Below are 20639 nucleotides of genomic sequence, written 5' to 3'. Positions count from 1 at the left end.
GAGAGTCTGGAGTGGGGAGAGAAGGTGAATTTAAGATTCAAGGAGTTGAATCACGGGGATCTCTCAGTGTTACCCAGGGAGGGGAGAATCTGGGAGGAGGAAAGGAGGGGGGAATGGTTTATTTCCCTTTGTTGTGAGACCCAAGGGGTTTTGGGTCTTGGGGTCCCCAGGGAAGGGTTTGGGGGCCATAAAGTGTCCCAAAACACTATTTTTTGGGTGGTGGCAGCTCTATCATTTCTAAGTTAGTAATTAAGCTTAGAGGGGTCCATGCAGGTACCCCATCTTTTGGCCGCTAAGGTTCAGAGTGGGGAATCATACCTTGACATTGCTTTATCATCTATCCCTTTCATAATAGTTCCTAACACTGTTAGCTTTTTTTTACTACCACTGCATACAGAATGGATGTTTTCAAAGAACTATACACGATGACTCCAAGATCTCTTTCTTGAATAGTAACAGCTAATTTTGACCTCATCATTGCATACATACAGCTGGGATTAATTTTTCCACTGTGTATTACTTTGCACTTATCAATAAGATTACAATTTACTCATGGACAGGTCACAGGCAATAAACAAAAATTCACGGTCGAGGGGAGTGCTTAGCTTAACTGGAGAGGGTGAGGCACCGCTCCTCTGGGGAGGTAGGGGGAGGGGTTGCCCGAGACACTGCTGCTCTTGCAGCAGGGGCACCCAAAGCACCGCTGCTTCTCAGGCAGTCCCTAGGGCCAGCAGCACCAGCTGTTGCCAAGATGGTCCCCACAGCCAGCTGCTGCCAAGCAGCAGCTGCTTTGCCCACCCACAGGACCACCAACTGGCTGTTGCTCTGGCTGTCCAGGTCTGCCTGAGCTGTAGCTGGTGTGGCTGGCCCTAGGGCCGCTCCAGCAGTGCCGTGTGACTGACTGCAGGGCCACCTGACCTGCTGGCTATGGGGCCGCTCCAGCAGCAGCCAGTATGGCTATCGCTGGGGCTGCCTGAGCAGCAGGCTCCTGGGGCAGCTGCTTGGGTGGCCCAAGGGTCAGCCACATGGGCTGCTGCAGAAGTCCATGGAAAGTCACGGAATCCATGACTTCTGTGACCTTGATGACAGACATGCAGCCTTACCTATCAGCACTGAATTTCATCTGTCATTCTGTCACTGGGTTGTGAGATCCCTTTGTAACTCTTCACACAAAGCTTTGGATTTACTATATTGAGTAATTTTGTACTGCCTGCAAATTTTACCCTCCCTCTTCACCACCTTCTCCACATCATTTCTGAATATGCTGAATAGCACAGGTCCCAGTACCAGTCCTTGGGGGACCCTGATATTTACCTCCCTTCATTGTGAAAATGACCATTTAATCCTTCCCTTTGTTTCCTATCTTTTAACTAATTACTGATCCATGAGAGAACCATCTCTTTTATTTCATGGGAGGTGTGACATACTGAGGGCGGGGTTGATGGAGCAGAGAATCTGAGGAGGAGGCTGATAGCCATAGAGGTATGGAGGGGACAGTGCAAGAGCAGTATTATCATAGGCATACCCTGAGGTTCAGAAAATGACAAGGCCACGCTGCCCGAGCATAGTTTTTCAAAGTAATGGAGGGTAACTTCATCATAGATTTCACATGCTTGAGTGATGCTATAGACTGGTCTGGCAGCACTACAGACCTGGGTAATAGATAAGCAACCAATGAGGGATGCCAAGTCTTGGGATAATGCATGTACAACAATTTGCCCTACCTACTAGGGCAGCTGCTTTTTGATAAATCAGTTGCTATATTTACTGAGCAGTCTTCAAGCTCAGCCCTGGATATAGCACACTGCTAGCTTTGATGTGGCCAAGCACAGATCACTGTGAGTGTGTTTGTATCCTACAGCGAGAGATGTAAACCGAAGAGAGGATAGCATGTGTTATATATCTGCCTCTGTGCCTGACCCAAAGGATGCAAGTCTACTGCAGCCCCCATCCATGCACATAACACATACAGATTAGCAGGTTACAGGGACATAATCTCTTCAAGTCAGCCTAAGCTGAAAAAAAGAATTTCTGGTTAGTCTTGCTACCTTGGCTTCTATCTATCTATCTATTTTAAATTCACCAAATGCACAGTGAGCTCTTGATCTGCACTTTCTTTTAGAGCTACTGTTTGAGGGGAAAAAAAGAGAAAGACAAACCTTTTTCCTCTGCCTACCAACATCTGGTCTACACTGAAGAGTTGTATCAGTTTGTGATATGATAAACAAAAAAAAAACCCCAAACCCTTGACTGACACAGCTATGCTGGCAACTCACCTGTATAGACATAGATGGAAAAGCGCTCGGGGAGATGGCGTTTCTACACCCTTCTGTCAGTGTAGGCTCTGTCTACAGAGCAGGGCTTTGTTGAGATCTTTGTTAGCTATTCCTCTTTTCTCACACAGATTCTTCATTTTTTTTTCAGACATAGGAGAGGAGGGAGACCCTTTTAATAAATCTCAATCAAACACAGCAGAGCCAGCCTGACCCTATGAACAGCAATTATGGTAGTAGCTTAGGCAGAGAGGTTACCGAGGGAGGTGGTGGAATCTCCTTCCTTAGAGGTTTTTAAGGTCAAGCTTGATAATCATCCCAGGCAGAGCTTTTAGTTGGAGTTGGTCCTGCTTTGAGCAAGGAGTTGGACTAGGTGACCTCCTGAGGTCCCTTCCAACCCTGATATTATCATCTGGCTAGATACATTCAAGTGCTTGCTAACCTCATGATGTCTGGCTCTGCCCATCTCCATGTGTGTTACTGAACGCCAAGACAACAGCATAGATGCCTCTAGCTAGGACATATCAGGCGGAGTCTGCTGAGGGAGCAGGAACAGGCGCCCACTGCAAGCCGTTATTATCTACCCCACCTCACCATGAGCCAGGGCTGCACAGCCTGGCTGGTGTAACGACAGGTTTAGCAACCCTCCCGTTTCGCAACTAGGTGCAGTTTCCGCCACGCAACGTGACTATGTAGGCTACTGCTCAGGACTTGCTGCCCCTGGTCCATGGGGTTGCAAATCAGGAGGGTAAATTTCTGCCCTCCCCCCGCTCAGACCCTGACAGCTCCCTCACTGCGATTTGTCCCCCTTGAGCCTTTTAAACCCCCCACAAACAGCAGGCAGTAAATGGTAAGTAGAAGTGAGGGCAGAGAGAGGGCAGGGGCGACAGCGAAGGTCACTGGGCAGGCTGCCCGACACCACCTGGGGCTCCGCCGGCCGCCCCCTCGGGAGCAGCGAAACCAGGGCCCGGCCAGAACTAGCGCGGGGGGAAGCCGGCTGCGCGGACCTCGTCCCCGCCCCTGCTCGCTGAACGCCTCGTGCCGGTCGGGGGGGGGGCACAGGGGCTCTACCTGCACTTGTGGAGGGGGGATCCGAGTTCGGTCTCCCGCCCCGCCCAGGTTGTCCCCCTGGTTACGCACGCGAGACGCTGGCCGAGGTACTTAGCGACCAGCCACAGAACTGCGCGGAACAGCGGAGTAACGGGCCCTTACCTCACCCCCATCAATCACTTCCGGGTCAGCCGGTGGCCGGTTTCCTTCCGGGGGACGCTAGAGTCGGGGCTAGGCCGGAGCCAGCCCGGCTCACTGGTTGGGACGATGTGAGCACTGCTTGTCCCGCTGGCGGTACCCGGGGGGGGGCGCCCTCGTTGGCAGGGCGCGGGCAGAGCTACTGCCCCGCCTGGGAGGGGGCAGGCGGCTAGTCCAGCGGGGTGTCTCGTGCTAGGACCCGTCATCCACCTGCTCCCCGCTGACTGGCTGGGGGCAGCAGCTACCGCTGGGCCAACCACCTGCCCTTTTTGCCACGGACAGGGGCGTCGTGTGCTCCCCAGCCCGCCGACACCTGTCCGGATAAGCGATATGGCAACAGCTTCGCTTTCGATCGGCCGCTCTGCCCCTCCCCCGGCCCCTGCGCATCTTCCTCGGTGGGCATGCCCCCCTCCCCCGGGCTGCGGCTAGTGGGGTGGCAGGGCAGCGGGGAGGTGTTCGGGCAGAGCAGGAAGAGGAAGCTGCGGCGGCACCTGGCAGCCTGTGTCCTGCTCTGGCAGTGCTTCCAGGCTTCCCCCCGTAAGGCTTGGCATTGACCCTCCCCAACCGCCAGCTCTGGTACAAAGCATTTCTCCTTCTTTACCCTTTGCAACTAAGGGAGGACTTAGCCTTTCATTTCTGACAGATGAAGGGTGTTCGCCACATGAGAGGGAACAGATGTTACCCTCATTAGCAGCTTAGCAAGAGCTAGCAGCCCAGAGAGATTGTACAATTGTTTCTGTAGCATCAGATAATGAATGCCCTGTGATCAGTTGTCACTTTCTTTGCACAGAAAATGTTTGTGTACTTATGGGGATACCTGTATAGTAACTTCTTCCGATTTTGGCTGAAATGGATCTTGAGGCAGCTCACTGGAAAATGTGAATTACAGCGTATCTTTGGTGGTTCAAAGGAAGGTTCACAACGGACGCTAAAGATAGGTAATGAAAGATGTAATCTTTTTAAAAGTACATTAGAGTTTGGAACTGGACAGCCAGTTCCTCTTGCCATGTAACAGCAGTTTGAAGGCATACCTGAAAAAATGGTTGGTTTCACATCAGGTCCAAGTGGGAAAAATATCTAAATCATTATTGATACTGTACTCCTAGAGACAGACTCAAGGGAGCAAGGGTTACATGGGCCCTAGATACATCTACTATGTTTACAGCTGGAATTGGCAGCTATAGGTCTTCTAGAAGCATTTTGGCAAAGCGTTGTGAGAAACAACACAGGAAGGATGTCAGCTATTTGTTTTGTAACTTGCTTCCTGTATTGCCTTCCAAGCGAATGCCTTTCTCATGGACTCTAAATTTACTTTAAAAGCAAATGGTTCAGAGTAGCAGCCCTGTTAGTCTGTATCCGCAAAAAGAACAGGAATACTTGTGGCACCTTAGAAACTAAAAAAATTATTTTAGCATAAGCTTTCATGAGCTACAGCTCACTTCTTCGGATGCATAGAATGGAACACACAGACAGGAGATATTTATACATACAGAGAACATGAAAAGATGGAAGTATGCATACCAACAGGAAGAGTCTAATCAACTGAGATGAGCTATCATCAGCAGGAGAAAAAAAAACTTTTGAAGTGATCATTGAGATGACCCATAGAAGATGTGAGGAGAACTTTACACTAATTGAATCTATTTCACTATGTTATGACCCAACAATTCCCAGTCTCTGTTTAAACCTAAGTTAATTGTATCTAATTTGCATATTAATTCAAGTTCAGCAGTCTCTCTTTGGAGTCTGTTTTTGAAGTTTTTTTGTTGCAAAATTGCCACCTTCAAGTCTGTCACTGAGTGGTTAGAGAGGTTGAAGTGTTCTCCCACTGGTTTTTGAATGTTATGATTCCTGATGTTAGATTTGTGTCCATTTATTCTTTTGCGTAGAGACTGTCCGGTTTGGCCAATGTACATGGCAGAGGGGCATTGCTGGCACATGATGGCATATATCACGTTGGTAGATGTGCAGGTGAATGAGCCCCTGATGGCGTGGCTGACATGGTTAGGTCCTATGATGGTGTCACTTGAATAGATATGTGGACAGAGCTGGTATCGGGCTTTGTTGCAAGGATAGGTTCCTGGGTTAGTGTTTATGTTGTATGATGTGCAGTTGCTGGTGAGTATTTGCTTCAGGTTGGGAGGCTGTCTGTAAGCGAGGACTGGCCTCCCAAGATCTGTCAGAGTGAGGGATCATCTTTAAGGATAGGTTGTAGATCTTTGATGATGCGCTGGAGAGGTTTTAGTTGGGGGCTGAAGGTGATGGCTAGTGGCGTTCTGTTATTTTCTTTGTTGGGCCTGTCCTATAGTAGGTGGCTTCTGGGTACTCTTCTGGCTCTGTCAATCTGTTTTTTCTCTTCAGCGGGTGGGTATTGTAGTTTTAAGAATGCTTGATAGAGATCTTGTAGGTGTTTGTCTCTGTCTGAGGGATTGGAGCAAATACGGTTGTATCTTAGAGCTTGGCTGTAGACAATGGATCGTGGTGTGTGTCCTGGATGGAAGCTGGAGGCATGTAGGTAAGTATAGCGGTCAATGGGTTTCCGGTATAGGGTGGTGGTTATGTGACCATCGCTTATTAGCACTGTAATGTCTAGGAAATGGACTGCTTGTGTGGATTGGTCTAGGCTGAGGTTGATGGTGGGATGGAAATTGTTAAAATCATGGTGGAATTCTCGAGGGCTTCTTTTCAATGAGTCCAGATGATGTAGGGCAAGTAGAGTAGGGGCGTTAGGGAACGAGAGCTAAGGAAGCGTTCTAAGTCAACCATAAAGATGTTGGCATACTGTGGGGCCATGCGGGTACCCATAGCAGTGCCCTTGACTTGAAGGTATATATTGTCCCCAAATGTGAAATAGTTGTGGGTGAGGACAAAGGCACAAAGTTCAGCCACCAGGTTAGCCGTGATATTATCGAGGATACTATTCTTGATGGCTTGTAGTCCATCTTTGTGTGGAATGTTGGTGTAGAGGGCTTCCACATCCATAGTGGCCAGGATGGTGTTTTCTGGAAGATCTCTGATGGATTGTAGTTTCCTCAGGAAGTCAGTGGTGTCCCGAAGATAGCTGGGAGTGCTGGTAGCATAGGGCCTGAGGAGAGAGTCCACGTAGCCAGACAATCCTGCTGTTAAGGTGCCAATGCTTGAGATAATGGGGCATCCAGGATTTCCAGGTTTATGGATCTTAAGTAGCAAGTAGAATACATCTGGTCGGGGTTGTAGGCATGTGTCTGTACAGATCTGTTCCTGTGCTTTCTCAAAGAGTTTCTTGAGCAGATGGTGTAGTTTCTTTAGATAATCATCAGTGGGATCAGAGGCTAATGGCTTGTAGAATGTGGAGTTACAGAGCTGCTTAGCAGCCTCTTGTTCATATTCCAACTTACTCATGATGATGACAGCACCTCCTTTGTCAGTCTTTTTGATTATGATGTCAGAGTGCATCATATTGTATATAAACTACAAATGCTTTTACTTAAGTTTTAATTGCTAAAAAAAGAAAGGTCCAAAAGATATACTTTCCTTTCCCGGCTAGCCAAGGGAAATGTAGTTAGCTTCAAAAAACAAACTAAAAAGGTGTTACACCTTTTGCTGAGTCTCTAGCCAGTTTTTGTTTTTTTTACCATCACAATTTCCTATTTGAAACAAGAAAGTGTTCTTTGAAAGACCCACACAAACATGGAAATTAATTATAAAGGGGAAGCACTGAAAATGACTACACACAAAGTGATGTCAAATGCAACATCTAAAATAAGTAATTTCTCTTATTTGTAAGTCAATCTTGGTTGCTATTGTAACAATAGTAGGAAAATGTACAAAGTATGATGTTCTTTTGAAGTTTACTGTCCTCTAAACTCCTGTTAGTATAAATGAATGGTTTTTAATGTGCTTGGAAAGAAAGATACTCCTAAATACACAACAGCTATGTTATCTCTTTCAAACTGGCTCGTCACCTTTCCAGACTGTTAAACTGACGTTGTAATGAAGTAAATTTAAAAAACTACAAAATTATTCAGATTGCTATATTCATAAAGATGGTGATAGATTTATATCATGCAAAAGGTTTTCAATTCATTATTGTCACTTACTTGTTAATTTTAAAATGATCCTTGACTAATTTACTGATGCAACCCTAATAAAACACTGGTTAGACATACTATTTACAAATGTGTTGTCAATGATGTAACTCGTCAAAAGTTTGAATTCAATATATAAAACAGTTGTAGTGATATAATTATTTGTCTTGTATTACAGAGTACTCATTGGGATTATCAAAGAGTAAGGTAGGAGTTGATGGAGATAACACACTATACCAGAAAACCAATTTTTAGAGACAAATATTCCCTTAAAGTAATGCTTACTTTTAGAATCTGATAGCTTTCAGGTGTCTTTTGGGTGTGTATTCATGACAGAATATGTGCTGGAGTAAAATTTTCTCTCACTGTTTTTCTATTAGTTTTATACAGAATAATGCTCAATATGCCCAGTTTATCCATATTTCTACTCCAAAATACATGTAAAATTGAATAGATTTGAATAGAACAAAAGTAGTCTAATTCATAATATAATTTTTGTCGTATCAAGGCCTCAGTGAACTGCACAACAAAAATGAAGCTATTAGGTAGGACAGGATAAATGCGATTTGCAGACTAAAAATCTTTTATAGAAAATGGAAATGTGATACGTAATCCTTTCAGTGCTAGATCTATACCCTTATGCATGGTGTGATGTAGTAGTGCTGTATAATTGAAGCAAATGAAACATGAATACATACTTGGTGGTTCAGCAGTATGTTGCAAGTTCATTTTATTTTTTTTTATGTTCAGCATCAGTTAAAGGGATACTGGCAAAGAATTAGACCCTCAAATTTGCTTATCTTACCATAAACTAAATGTTTTTCCTTGTAGCTCTGAAGATGACTGACTATTCTTTTCTGTCTAATCACTGCCAAGTGGTACTGAAAGAGAATTTTTGTGACTGCCACAAACAAATTTTTGTTATGATAGAGCACATTGAGTGGGTTCTACCAGATGTCTTGATTATGATTTTAATATCAAATTTCTACAGTATCCTACCCCAGAATGGTTTACCCTTTGTGTGTGTGTGTGTGTGTGTATACACACACACACACACACACACACACACACACACACACACACACACAAATCCCATCTCACATTATTGAAATGTAGCTGTCAGGAACGAAATGAAAACTATTTTATGAATGCATAGTGCCACAAAGAAATTGATATAGTATGACTGACTATAGTATTTAACAATGACATTGTGGCATCTTGTGTGTTCTGTTGTGGCTGTATACTCCATCTGTGAGGCACAAGGTTGTGAACAGATGTCACACAGGGATGTGTAGGCTCCCACTGAAAACTTGGTATGATGCATGGCCCTTTTTTCCCCAATCATAGAATTGTGGGACTGAAAGGGACCTCAAGGGGTTCTCTAGTCCAGTCCCCTGCACTCATGGCAGGGCTAAGTACTATCTAGAGCATTTCTGAAAGGTGCTTGTCTAGCCTGCTCTTAAAAATCTCTAATGATGCAGATTCCACAGTCTCCCTTGGCAATTTATTCCAGTGCTTAACCACTTAACAAGTTTTTCCTGATGTCCAGCCTAAACCACCCTTGCCACAATTTAAGCCCATTACTTCTTGTCCTATCCTTAGAGGTTAAGGAGAACAGTTTTTCTCCCTCCTCCTTGTAAGAACCTTTTATGTACTTAAACTGTTGTTGTGCCACCCCGCCGCCCCCCCCCAAAAAAACCTTCCCTTTTCCAGACGAAACAAACCCATTTTTTTTCAATATTCCCTCATAGGTCATGTTTTCTAGAGTTTTCATCATTTTTGTTTCTCTTTGGACGCTCTCCAATTTGTCCACATCTTTCTCAAAATGTGGCACCCAGAACTAGACACAATATTCCAGTTGAGGCCTAATCAGTGCTGAGTAAAGTGGAAGAATGACCGCTTGTATTTTGCTTACAACACTCCTACTAATACATCCCTGTATGATAGATAGATATATATATATATATTTGCAACAGTGTTACACTGTTGACTCATATTTAGTTTGTGATCTACTATGAGCCCCAGATCCCTTTCTGCAGTACTCCTTCCTAGGCAGTCATTTCCTATTTTGTATGTGTGCAACTAATTGTTCCTTCCTAAGTGGAGTACTTTGCATTTGTCCCTATTGAATTTCATCCTATTTACTTCAGACCATTTCTCCAGTTTGTCCAGATCATTTTGAATTTTAATCCTATCCTCCAAAGCACTTGCAACCCCTCTCAGCTTTGTGTTCTCCGCAAACTTTATAAGTGTACTCCTATTCCTTTATCTAAATCATTTATGAAGATATTGAACAGAACCGGACCCAGAACTGATCCCTGCAGGACCCCACTCGTTATGCCTTTCCAGCATGACTGTGAACCACTGATAACTACTCTCTGGGAATGATTGTCCAACTAGTTATGCACCCACCTTATAGTAGCTCCATCTAGGTTGTATTTCCCTAGTTTGTTTATGAAAGCTCATGCAAGACAGTATCAAAAGCCTTACTAAAGTCAAAATATACCACATCTACTGCTTTCCCCCCCATTGTTAGCCTGTCAAAGAGAGATATTAGGTTGATTTGACATGATTTGTTCTTGACAATTTCTATACTGACTGTTACTTATCACCTTATTATCTTCTAAGTATTTGCAAATTGATTGCTTACTTATTTGCTCCATTATCTTTCTGGGTACAGAAGTTAAGCTGACTGGTCTTTAATTCCCCAGGTTGTCCTTATTTTCCTTTTTATAGATTGGCACTGTATTTGCCCTTTTCCAGTCTTCTGGAATCTCTCCCATCTTCCATGACTTTTCAAAGATAATCGCTACTGGCTCAGATACCTCCTCAGTCAGCTCATTGAGTATTCTAGGATGTATTTCATTAGGCCCTGGTGACTTGTCTAAGTAATTTTTAACTTTGTTTCTTTCTCTACTTTAGCTTCTGATCCCATCTCATTTTCACTAGAATTCACTACGTTAGATGTCCAGTTGCTACTAAACTTTTGTGTCTTTCTCAAAGTGATTCATAGATTCCAAAGCCAGAAGGGACTATTGTGATCTTATAGACTAACCTCTTGTATAATAGACCATAGAACTTCCCCAAAATAGAGTATATATTTTTAGAAAAACATCCAGTCTTGATTTTAAAATTGACAGTCATGGAGAATCCACTATGATCTTGGATAAATTGTTCCAATGTTAATACCCTTTATTGTTAAAATTTTTTTTTTGCCTTATTTGCAGTCTGAATTTGTCTAGCTTAAATTTCTAGCCATTGGATGTCTCTGCTAGATTGAAGAGACCATTATTAAATATTTGTTCGCCATGTAGGTACTTACACTGTAATCAAGTCACTCCCCCAAACCTTCTTTTTGTTAAGCTATCGAGAGCTCTTTGAGTCTACCACTTTGAGGCATGCTTTTTAATCTTTTAATCATTCTCATGGCTCTTCTCCGAACCCTTTCCACTTTATCAAGAACTAATCCAGTGGTTCCCAAACTTGTTCTGCCACTTGTGCAGGGAAAGCCCCTGCCGGGCAGGGTTGTTTACCTGCCACATCCACAAGTTCAGCCGATCGTGGCTGCGGTTCATTGCTCCAGCTGCCTCCAGCAGCTCCCATTGGCCTGGAGCAGCGAACCAGGGGCTTTTCCCTGCACGAGTGTTGGAACAAGTTTGGGAACCACTGGACTAATGCATCCAAAGCCCTTTTTGCCACAGCATTTCACTTGGAGCTCATGTTCAGCTGATTATCCACTACAACCCCCAAATCTTTTTCAGAGTCACTGCTTCTTAGGATAGAGTTCTCCCATCTTGTGTGACCTTCAAGTATTTACAGCATTTACTGATATGTGATCAACATTTATGCTGCACAAGTTAAGATTCTGCTTAGAGGTGACTTTGAAGTATTTACCTTCACCGTCTTTTCTGTCCTTTCCAAGTTTCAACTAACCGTAAATGACTTTTTTGGAGACTCTATCTTCATCCTTTCTGATAACATGACCTGTCCATCCTAAGTTGAACTTTGATAACCATTGCCTGACTGCCAGGTTATTTTTTGTCTTTCAAGGACTGTGTGTATATTAAGGCCCTCTGTCTCAACCTATTTGTTGTTACTAACAGCAAAAACTGCCCACACTTTCCAGAATGAAGATATTAACCTAGGTCCCTGGAATTTGTCTGGGACTTTAGTTAATATCTTCACTCTGGAAAAAGTATGGCATGCGTTAGTAACAAATAGTCAATGCCTCTGTCTCATCTCTAATACTGGCATCTCACTTCCAGTAGTGCACTTGCTCCTGCTATGATGAGGTATTAGTTCATTATTAAACTGGAGAAGAATGTCACTGAGAATTATCTTACTCCTTAATAATCCCATTTACTTCAGTAGGACTAAGTAAATGGAGTAAGGTACTATTTAGCACGTTTAAGGGTATCAGAATCTAGGCTATAGTGAATTGGCAATACAACTTCTCTCAGGATCTAAGTTTGCCTTTGAGGATTCTCCTCCAGAAATTATCAGGCCTGATACTAGTTATCTTGAGATCACTGTCCAGGATGCATGTTTTTAATTCATGTATTTTACCAGCTGGCTGAAAAAGAGAGAATGAAACTATCCTCATTCTTTCACAGACAAAGCAAGGGATAGCTCAGTGGTTTGAGCATTGGTCTACTAAGTTCAGGGTTATGAGTTCAATCCTTGAGGGAGCCACTTAGGGATTTAAGGCAAAATCAGTACTTAGTCCTGCTAATGAAGGGCAGGGGGGCTGGACTCAATGACCTTTTGAGGTCCCTTGCAGTTCTAGAAGATTGGTATATCTCCTCTTATTATTATTATTATTATTTTTACTTAAGGCTTTAATCACAAAAATGTATTTACCTTGACAACTGTCCCATATTTTTTATTTTTAAAGATGCAAATGCAATGGGTATAAACAGATTGGTAAATAATAGGAACAAATAGATGTTTACATTTTGTATTCATTGTTTGACTTACGTTCATTTCTTAGGTGTTAAGAAATGCTGTACATGTTAGTAGAAGCTGAAGTGGAAAAATGTGTCCTGGGTATAATGAAAGAAAAGGATAATATACAGAAGGATACAGGGTATGTTGTTTGTTACTGTTATATAGGTACTTCTAACTGGAACCACATCATTTTACCTTTATAAGATTGTATAGGTATGTGACAAGGGGAGATTATTAAAGGAATCCCCTAATCTGATACCGTTGTTTGGGAATACAGCCACATACATAATACTTTTGCAATTCCGTTTTAAGGATTCCAAGTGTATATATGAGGAGAGTGCATAGATGTGGTATGATAAAAAGGTTTTATTGGCATGAGTTTGGGATAACTGCATTACTCACAGTTGACCAACTAACAATTAAATTTTGTACTGGTCATCTCATCAAATCTTTACCAATATCATCACATATCTTGTATGACTTATATTATACTATTGTTATTTTAGAGAGTTCATTTAAAGAAAAAAAAAAAAAGCTTTGTTAGATCAGTTTGCTTTGTGTCTCTCCACCTGTAACGGTAAAGGCGTTGAGGAGGGGAAAATTATACCTAATTTAAAACAACTCTAAAAATGATCTGAAGAAACTTTTCTGTACATAAAAACTTTGAAATTGTTGTTTATCTTATGATCTTTAAATCTAGAAGCAAGTGTGGTATTTAATGTTGGAAAGCTGCGGTTCTCCCCTTTTCCGGAGATGCAGTGTTCCCATTTCTAGCTATGCAGCATTGAAGTATTGCCCTTAGACTTGTCACTGGAGCTGGATGAAATATTATCCATTCTGGAGTATAGTGTAACATTTTGAGGTGAGGAAAGTAATAGTCTTCCAGAGAGAAATGTGATTTTTTTTTTTTCCAGTTGGGCAAAGCTTGCAGGAGTCTGCTGTGTCACATTAAATATTGCAGGACCTATACTCCCTTTTTCTAGTGATCTAAGCAATGATGACTCTATGGCCATCCCATCATGTATCCCCCTTAAGATCGTGTGGGGTTTTTGTTTTTCAGTTTTAAGACAAGCCTGCAGGTATGTTTGCTGCAGATATCTGGTTATAAGAAACTTTATTTGGAGGTGGAAAATCTGAGGAAAGTTCCATATGATTCAGATAACGAAGAACATGAAAAGCAACTAATTCAGGTGAAGGTGTCTTTGAATTCTGAGTCCTAAACTATTACTACAATAATTGAATGCTAATAAGTTAGCCATAGAAGTTTAGCTTTCTTTAAATTCGTAACTATTGGGCTGTTTGGTCTTCATAAACTAGAAGAGCAAAATTGGTTTTAAACATTGGAATAAAACAGCTCTGACAGGTGCTTTTTCAATAAGTTTCTGACAAATGCCCTTTACTACAAGTCTCCAACAGTATGTGAAAGATTCATCTTATCCTCTTACTGCTAATTCGTTTAATAGCATGTTGGCATTTTAAAAATATTTACTATTTTCAATTGTAAAAGTGACTCACTCAAATTAAACAATATCCCAAAGCAAATCTCAGACTAATAGCTCTTTTTTCCAAGGGTTTCTTACAGTAAGTTTATTCTATCTGAAACCCCCAAAATAGCGGCACACAATTATTTAAAAAAACCCAACACTTCTGCATACAAACAGTACTTAATAATTTATAGTGCCTTCCACTCAAGAAATTTAATGAGTTTTACAAATACAGTGAACTTAGCATTCTAATATCCCTGTATATAGATATTTATCCTCACTGTGGCTTTGATCCTTCAAAGACTTATGCAAGTGTTTCAATTGAAGCCCGTGGGTAATCTCATTTAACTCAGTGGTAGTACTTGTGCTTAAAATTAAGCATTTGCACAAGTGTTTGGAGATTTGGGGTTTACATGGATGAGGAGACTGACAACCAGAAAAATTAAGGGCCTGATGCTCTTTTACATCCACTTGAGGCCCTTTTGCACTGCCAGGACAGCATAAAGGGGCCTTAGTGTAAATGAGTATCCAGCTCTAAGGGAGTTAATTGTCCCCTGATTTGGTTGTAATTTCAGTCTATAGGGCTTAAGTGAGTTACCCAAGGGGAAAAAAAGGAAGCGTGACAAAGCATAGAGAATCCATGTCTCCCAATATTTAGTCTTGTGTCTTAAATGCAAGATTATTTTATCTGACGTGTCAATAAGTATTCTGAATAACATGACTAGGAAATACATTGGCAGTTGTGTTATTTGTAACATGGAAGTATATTTATGTAGCTTTGGAATTTGCTGATGCCTCATGAAAATCTGAAGGCTAGAATCACCAAGCAGTGGTGTGACATTGGTTTCCAAGGTGATGATCCCAAAACAGACTTCAGAGGAATGGGCATGCTGGGATTAGTTAATCTGGTGTAAGTGAAAATAAATACTTTTCTTCTAAGTCTTAAGTTTTCTATGTCTACGCATTCTTATTTAGTATTATTCCTAATTCCCTCTGGATTGACTGTCTGAGTAGAAGCAAATAGAAATATTGGCTACTGTAATACATTACTGAATAATGGAAAATGAGACCCTTTCTAAATGAGTAAACAGTTCTTCAACAGCGAGCTGCATTGTTGTAGCCAACTAGTTGGATAGATGGTAGTTTTAGTTACAAATTGTAAGAGTTGAAAAGGAGCAGAAAGGAGTTTAAGAATAAATCATTCTACCCATGTATGATAGGCCTGAGAAAGTAACTGATCAAAGCTCTTCAAAATAAAGTTATTACTAAGTTAAAAGTACTAATGATGTAGAACAGAAGATATGAAAATCTGCTTGAATGGGGAAATCCTGAAGTCTCTGGAAGTCTCCTATTCCACTGGTCTCCTTTATCATGCCATTCTGTGACATATCACTTCCTCCTCGTTTACTTTTATTGGTTTTCATTCTGCACTCTTTCTTCAATACACATTTGTCTACAATTCCATTCTTCTGTTGTTGAAAATTTTAGATTTAATTAATAAACTTCTTATGTAGTAATCCTTAGATTTGGTTTTGTTTGCTCCTTCAGGTATTTTAGTAAACATTACACCAGTGAAGCTCGACAGATCCTCTCTCGTTCAAATCATGCAAAATTGGGGTAAGCCATTTGTACAGGCCTAAGATCTCACAAAGATCTTAATTTGTAGAGTGCAAATCTGTATTGGAGTATTTTCTGATTTTTTTTTTAAAGAGGAAAACATTTGACACTTTCTATAGGAAATTGACAAACGGAATTAATTTCTAAAGTGTAAGTTAGTCCTTTTGGAGATGTGGTTACAGCATCTGAGTTGAAAACTGTGTGTGTATAGCTATGTATTTGTTCCAACCAGTCTATTTAGTGTCCTCAGTAATCTGTAGTCTTCAGTTAGTTTCATTCTAGAAAAACCCCTATCCCCCCAAAAATAGTATGGCTAATAGATTCGGATTAAACTTGGAAAGGAATAGTAATTATCCTTTATTCTATTTAGTAACACAAACTTAGTCAAGAGATATGTATTATGCACACTGTGTCAAGTGCAGTATATATATACTTCTGTGGATTAAGTTGTCCATCCAGTGGCCTGGACAAATCAAAGATAGCTTGTTTATTATCTCACACTTTACAAGACACTACTCCTCTTTCATCCACCCAATCCCAGTTAACTCTGGTTTATCTCAATAATTAATACAGTAAGCATGGGAAGGCTTCATCTTGTGCCTTGTCATGAATGTTGCCCTATCTGTCTAAGTTGTGAACAGTCATCCTACAGAATTAATGAAGGCTTCTGCAGTGAAAACATATGTGTATCCTTTAACATATTGTAAATTATTTGTTTTTCAAAATGATGCACTTTTTAGGACTGCTGAACTTATTCTAATTTTTCATCATTGGGCTTTTTAAACAGAAAGAATCCATACATAACAGGAGCAGACCTAGAGTTGTTAGTGAGGTATATTTTCTGTGTTCAGAATTCCACCTCCCTGTGGAAACAGGATATCCTGGACAAAGCCCCAAAATGCACTTTATTCAATGACTCAAATTGTGTGTGCAACCATACCTGATTTAACACATTGTACTCTATAACAAGCTTTGAAAATTGTATCACATATGAAAATACATAAGATCTACTTGAGCTTCTGTGGCCAGCTCTCTTGCTATAGTGGTGTTTTTAGTAGCTATGATGTTTGTGTTACAGTAGATTTGGAAAGAGAAGTAGACCAGATTTAGAATTTTTTTTAAGAAAGCCTTTCTCCCCTCCCCCATATGCTTGCTGAGTCTGGATGACTGCCCTTGGCTTCTGGGCAATACGGTCTAATGTCAGGATCAGTAGGGTGCCCTCCCTCGCAGGGCCATGTGGGCTAGTGGCCAGAGTTACTATGGCTGCTCTCCCTCGCAGGACCTAATGGCCAGAGTGGCTGGAGAGGGGGCTGCCACCTCAGGACAGGCAGTGGCCAGGGTAGGGGGAACCCAGACCCTCCCTACTCCACTGGGTCCCAACCCAAGGCCCTGACAGTGGTGGGGTTTGCCTGCCTCCTGCTCAGCAGGGATCCTGCCAAAACACACTGAGCCAAGCCCCAGTTTTATGACCAATTTCCTGTTAAGTTCCCCTGGGTTACTTCCTACCATCCCATAACCTCTCTTCCCTCTCTAGTGTTGGGTGCCTGGGAGTTGCTGGTAGGTGCAGTGTGCCAGACTTCTGAGTCCTGAAGTGTCAGCTGTCCTGTTGCAGGAACCTGCAGCTCACCTCTGTTCGCTTTGGCAGTCAGCCCTGACTGACTGAGTTGCTCTCTTATAGCCAGAGCATGCCCAGCAGAGGCCAGGGGGCATGGCCTCTTCAGCCCACAGACTGTGATTATCCCCTGCTGAACCAGTGGCAGGCTGGTACACTCCATCACAATGCTGATTAAACTTTCTGTCCTGTTGCTTCTGCATGGTTAATAGGGGCAATCACTACATTGCTGTTGATGAAATTTTATATTTCCTACCCATCCATCTTTAACTTCACTATCATCTTAGATGTACAAGGCACTTCAGACAAAAATGCTCCATATGCATGAGGCAGACTTTGCTTGATTCCTAAATGACCCAAAATGTAGAACAGGAATAATTTGGCAGATAATAATTTGTCTCTATTCAAATTAGCCCTGGAAAATGGAATAAATTATAAAAATCAGCAGGCAAATGGATTTCATTAGTATCTAATAGGAAATTTTTTGGTGTTTCAGATATTCCTATGCAATAGTTGGGATCAATTTGACAGAAATGGCTTATAGTTTACTAAAGAGTGGTGCTTTAAAGTCTCATCTCTACAACTTGGTTCCTGGATTGCCACAAATGGAACACTTCCATCAGTTTTATTGTGAGTATTTGTAAGTCTTCCCTCTTATAGATTCGGAGGCGGGCCTCCCTTCACTACCAAAAGTTCAGGCCTCTACCACTTGAGATACAGGTGTAATTACGGCTAACAGCTAAAGGAGTATGTGATTATAACTGGACCAGCTATTAGAAGGGCATCTCATTCTCAGCCAGTTTGTTACATATTACAAATATTTAGTGCTGGGATGCTTCTAACATGGTTATGGATTCATTTTCATGCATAGTTTAAAGGAAAAATAAACATTTACCTCCATTGCTCCTCCAAAGCAAGAATTATAATCTGGATGTCTTTCTAGCTATTTCTTCATTGGATAAATTTGGGTGGATGGATCCATACATCAGATCTCAATTTAATAGATCCAGTATTTTCTAAGGCATGCATTCTTGCCAGTTACTCCTACATTATCCAGAAGAATCGCTATTGAATAAAATGAGGCATTGCCTTCTTCCTCTAGGCTGAATGGCTCTGGATCCTCCCAGCCTAAAGTAGAAAAGAATGGATCACAGGTTCTGTAGAACTTATTTTGTTTTCTTTACAGGTTATCTGGTTTATGAGTTTGACAAATTTTGGTTTGAAGAAGAACCAGAAAGTATTATGCACTTCAACCATTATAGGGAGAAATTCCATGAAAAAGTTAAAGGTCTCCTTCTGGACTATAACCTAGTACTAACCTTACAGAATATAAAGAAACCATAGCCTTATCTGCAGTCTACCCAGTTCTGCTCATAAAATGGAATTATGTATTCTCATGGAATTCTCACACTTACTTCACCAAAAAGTTTGTTTAATGATGTCACTTTTTATACATATATTTTGAAAAAGCTCAAATTCAGTTATGAAAGCTTGGACAATCAGCCACTGTTTACAGGTCTTATATGCTATTCTCCAAAGAAAGTTTTTTTAAAAAAATCCTGTATTGAATCATTTGCCCTCACAACTTTACACCTCTTGGTGCAGGAACATGAAACAGGTATTTATGCTGCATTATGTTATCTTCACTATGTAACCTATTACTAGGTTCCTTTTATACCATTAACTATTGATTAGTTGTCTTTAGGAGGGGAAATTGCTTTTGTTTTAGATTTTTCTCAAGTCCTGTCCCCTTGTTGTTTATCTGCATATAGCTTGTGGTCCATAAAAACGTTAAACTTCTCTGTGTAAAGAGGTCCATGAAGATGATGTAACTTATTTGTGACTTGGAAGAGGCAGCTTCATTTATTTGTATTTACACACAAGAGCAAACATTGTTCTGGTTGAAATGATCCTCCCTCCAGGAAATAAGTACCCACAACCTTGTGCCTGGAAGGAACTTCCCTCAGAAATAATAACGAAATAATGTATGGCCAAAGTCCCTTTTAATAAGGAGATCTTTCATGTCACATGCTGCCATAAATATTTTCAGCTCTCAATCCCTCCTCTTTCAGTTTGAGCCTGAAAAACTGTAGCTATCTTTTTTTGTTGTCCCATTCTCCCCCCCCTCCCCCCCCCATGTTTTCTGAATAGGGGTGATATCTAGGAGAATTCCTTAACCTCTTTTTGTAGTTTGTTCATTATTTCCCACAAAACTTTGTTGTGGCTGCAATCCATGATTTTGAAGATAGCTGGACTCTTCTTCACTTCATCCCTACTTCCAAGGAAGTAGGGGTGCACCACTAATAGGATAAAACATGTTTCCAGATTTGGCTATTCTAGACAATCCAGGCACTAGGAGTTGGTACCTATAGCAGTTTGTGATAAGCATTGTTTAAAAAACAAAATAAGTTCAGGCCAAGCCTGTTTAACGTTTTAAAGACTACTATTTAAATAAAGTGCCTTCTGCTAAATTCAATCACTGTTTAATTTGATCCTCCATTTAACCTGAGCAGAGCTTCAGAAACCTCAGTTCTTTGGGGGCAGAGACTGTTATCTCTCATATGCTTGAATATCACATAGTGGGTGCTATCATGATACAAATACAAAAAAAGACACTTTATTTTATCATCTCTGGAAGTTATTCTGAAGAAAAGGCTGACATTCTGAATGGGGAAGGAAAGAAACAAAGGACAATCCTTGTGATTTAAAAAAAAAAAAATTGGTAGATATTCAGACCCTACACTAAGTATTATTGTATAGGCTGTGATTTCTATCACTCCAGCCCCTAGTTCCTCTTGATCTACATGAACAACATGATCAGCTGCTTATTGCAGTCAAAATGATAGTAAAGAGCTTGACCAAAGTAGAGAGCAATTATATAGACAAACTTTGTTTTGTTCTAAAATCTGTTTGTTACAAATAGGTGAGGTTTTAAACATCATTTGAGCTCCATCTGCCAGAAGGTGGAGGGAGATAAAGATTTATCTTCATATTTACATTTGCCTATTACTGTTATACTTGAAATGGTGCAGTTCGGGGAAGGAGTTTGGCTGTAAAGGAGCTGATGCAATATATCCTTTCTGTGTATACACTACAGTAACTCTTAGTTTGGCAAAATCTGTTTTTAAATGTGATACATTTTGTCCTGCTATACTGTGTGCACGCCTTTCTGGAAGCATGCTGGTACTACAGTGATAACTACTATAAAGGTACCTAGATAGCAGAATTAACCCTTTCTTCATTGGATGTCTGCAAATAAGTTTTGCTGGTTTCAGATTTACTTAATATAGTGAAAAATATAACTGCTAGTGATAAAAAAAATAGAGCTCTAACAAATGTGGATTAAAGTATGATTTCATTCATGAAAGACTTATTCCATGTTTCTCACCAC

At 41.2% G+C, this 20639-nt stretch overlaps 1 protein-coding gene and 1 long non-coding RNA gene across 9 annotated transcripts in view; one reads left to right on the top strand and one right to left on the bottom strand.

Moving 5' to 3' along the window:
• The window catches only part of LOC115652110, a 12881-nt gene extending 9326 nt beyond the window's left edge, over positions 1–3555 (bottom strand). For 2 of the 8 annotated variants that reach the window (XR_004000544.1, XR_004000542.1), the window contains exons 1-2: positions 3345–3479; positions 2277–2407 (exon numbers count right to left, since the gene is read on the bottom strand). This is a non-coding gene — a long non-coding RNA (uncharacterized LOC115652110). The other 6 variants (XR_004000546.1, XR_004000547.1, XR_004000543.1 and 3 more) reach the window with 6 other exon arrangements.
• ELMOD2 (ELMO domain containing 2) lies at positions 3521–20639 on the top strand. Its single transcript, XM_030563731.1, is given in 10 exon segments — positions 3521–3592; positions 4312–4459; positions 7767–7795; positions 12579–12602; positions 12604–12674; positions 13596–13725; positions 14796–14929; positions 15568–15636; positions 17745–17878; positions 18435–20639. Coding segments are annotated over 9 exon segments (894 nt in total). The 5' UTR covers positions 3521–3592; positions 4312–4314; the 3' UTR covers positions 18593–20639.

The sequence above is a fragment of the Gopherus evgoodei genome, chromosome 5, assembly GCF_007399415.2.
Source record: "Gopherus evgoodei ecotype Sinaloan lineage chromosome 5, rGopEvg1_v1.p, whole genome shotgun sequence".
Taxonomy (NCBI): Eukaryota; Metazoa; Chordata; order Testudines; family Testudinidae; genus Gopherus; species Gopherus evgoodei.
Note: the sequence above shows the minus strand (reverse complement) of the source record. Positions and strands in the feature narration are given on the sequence as shown.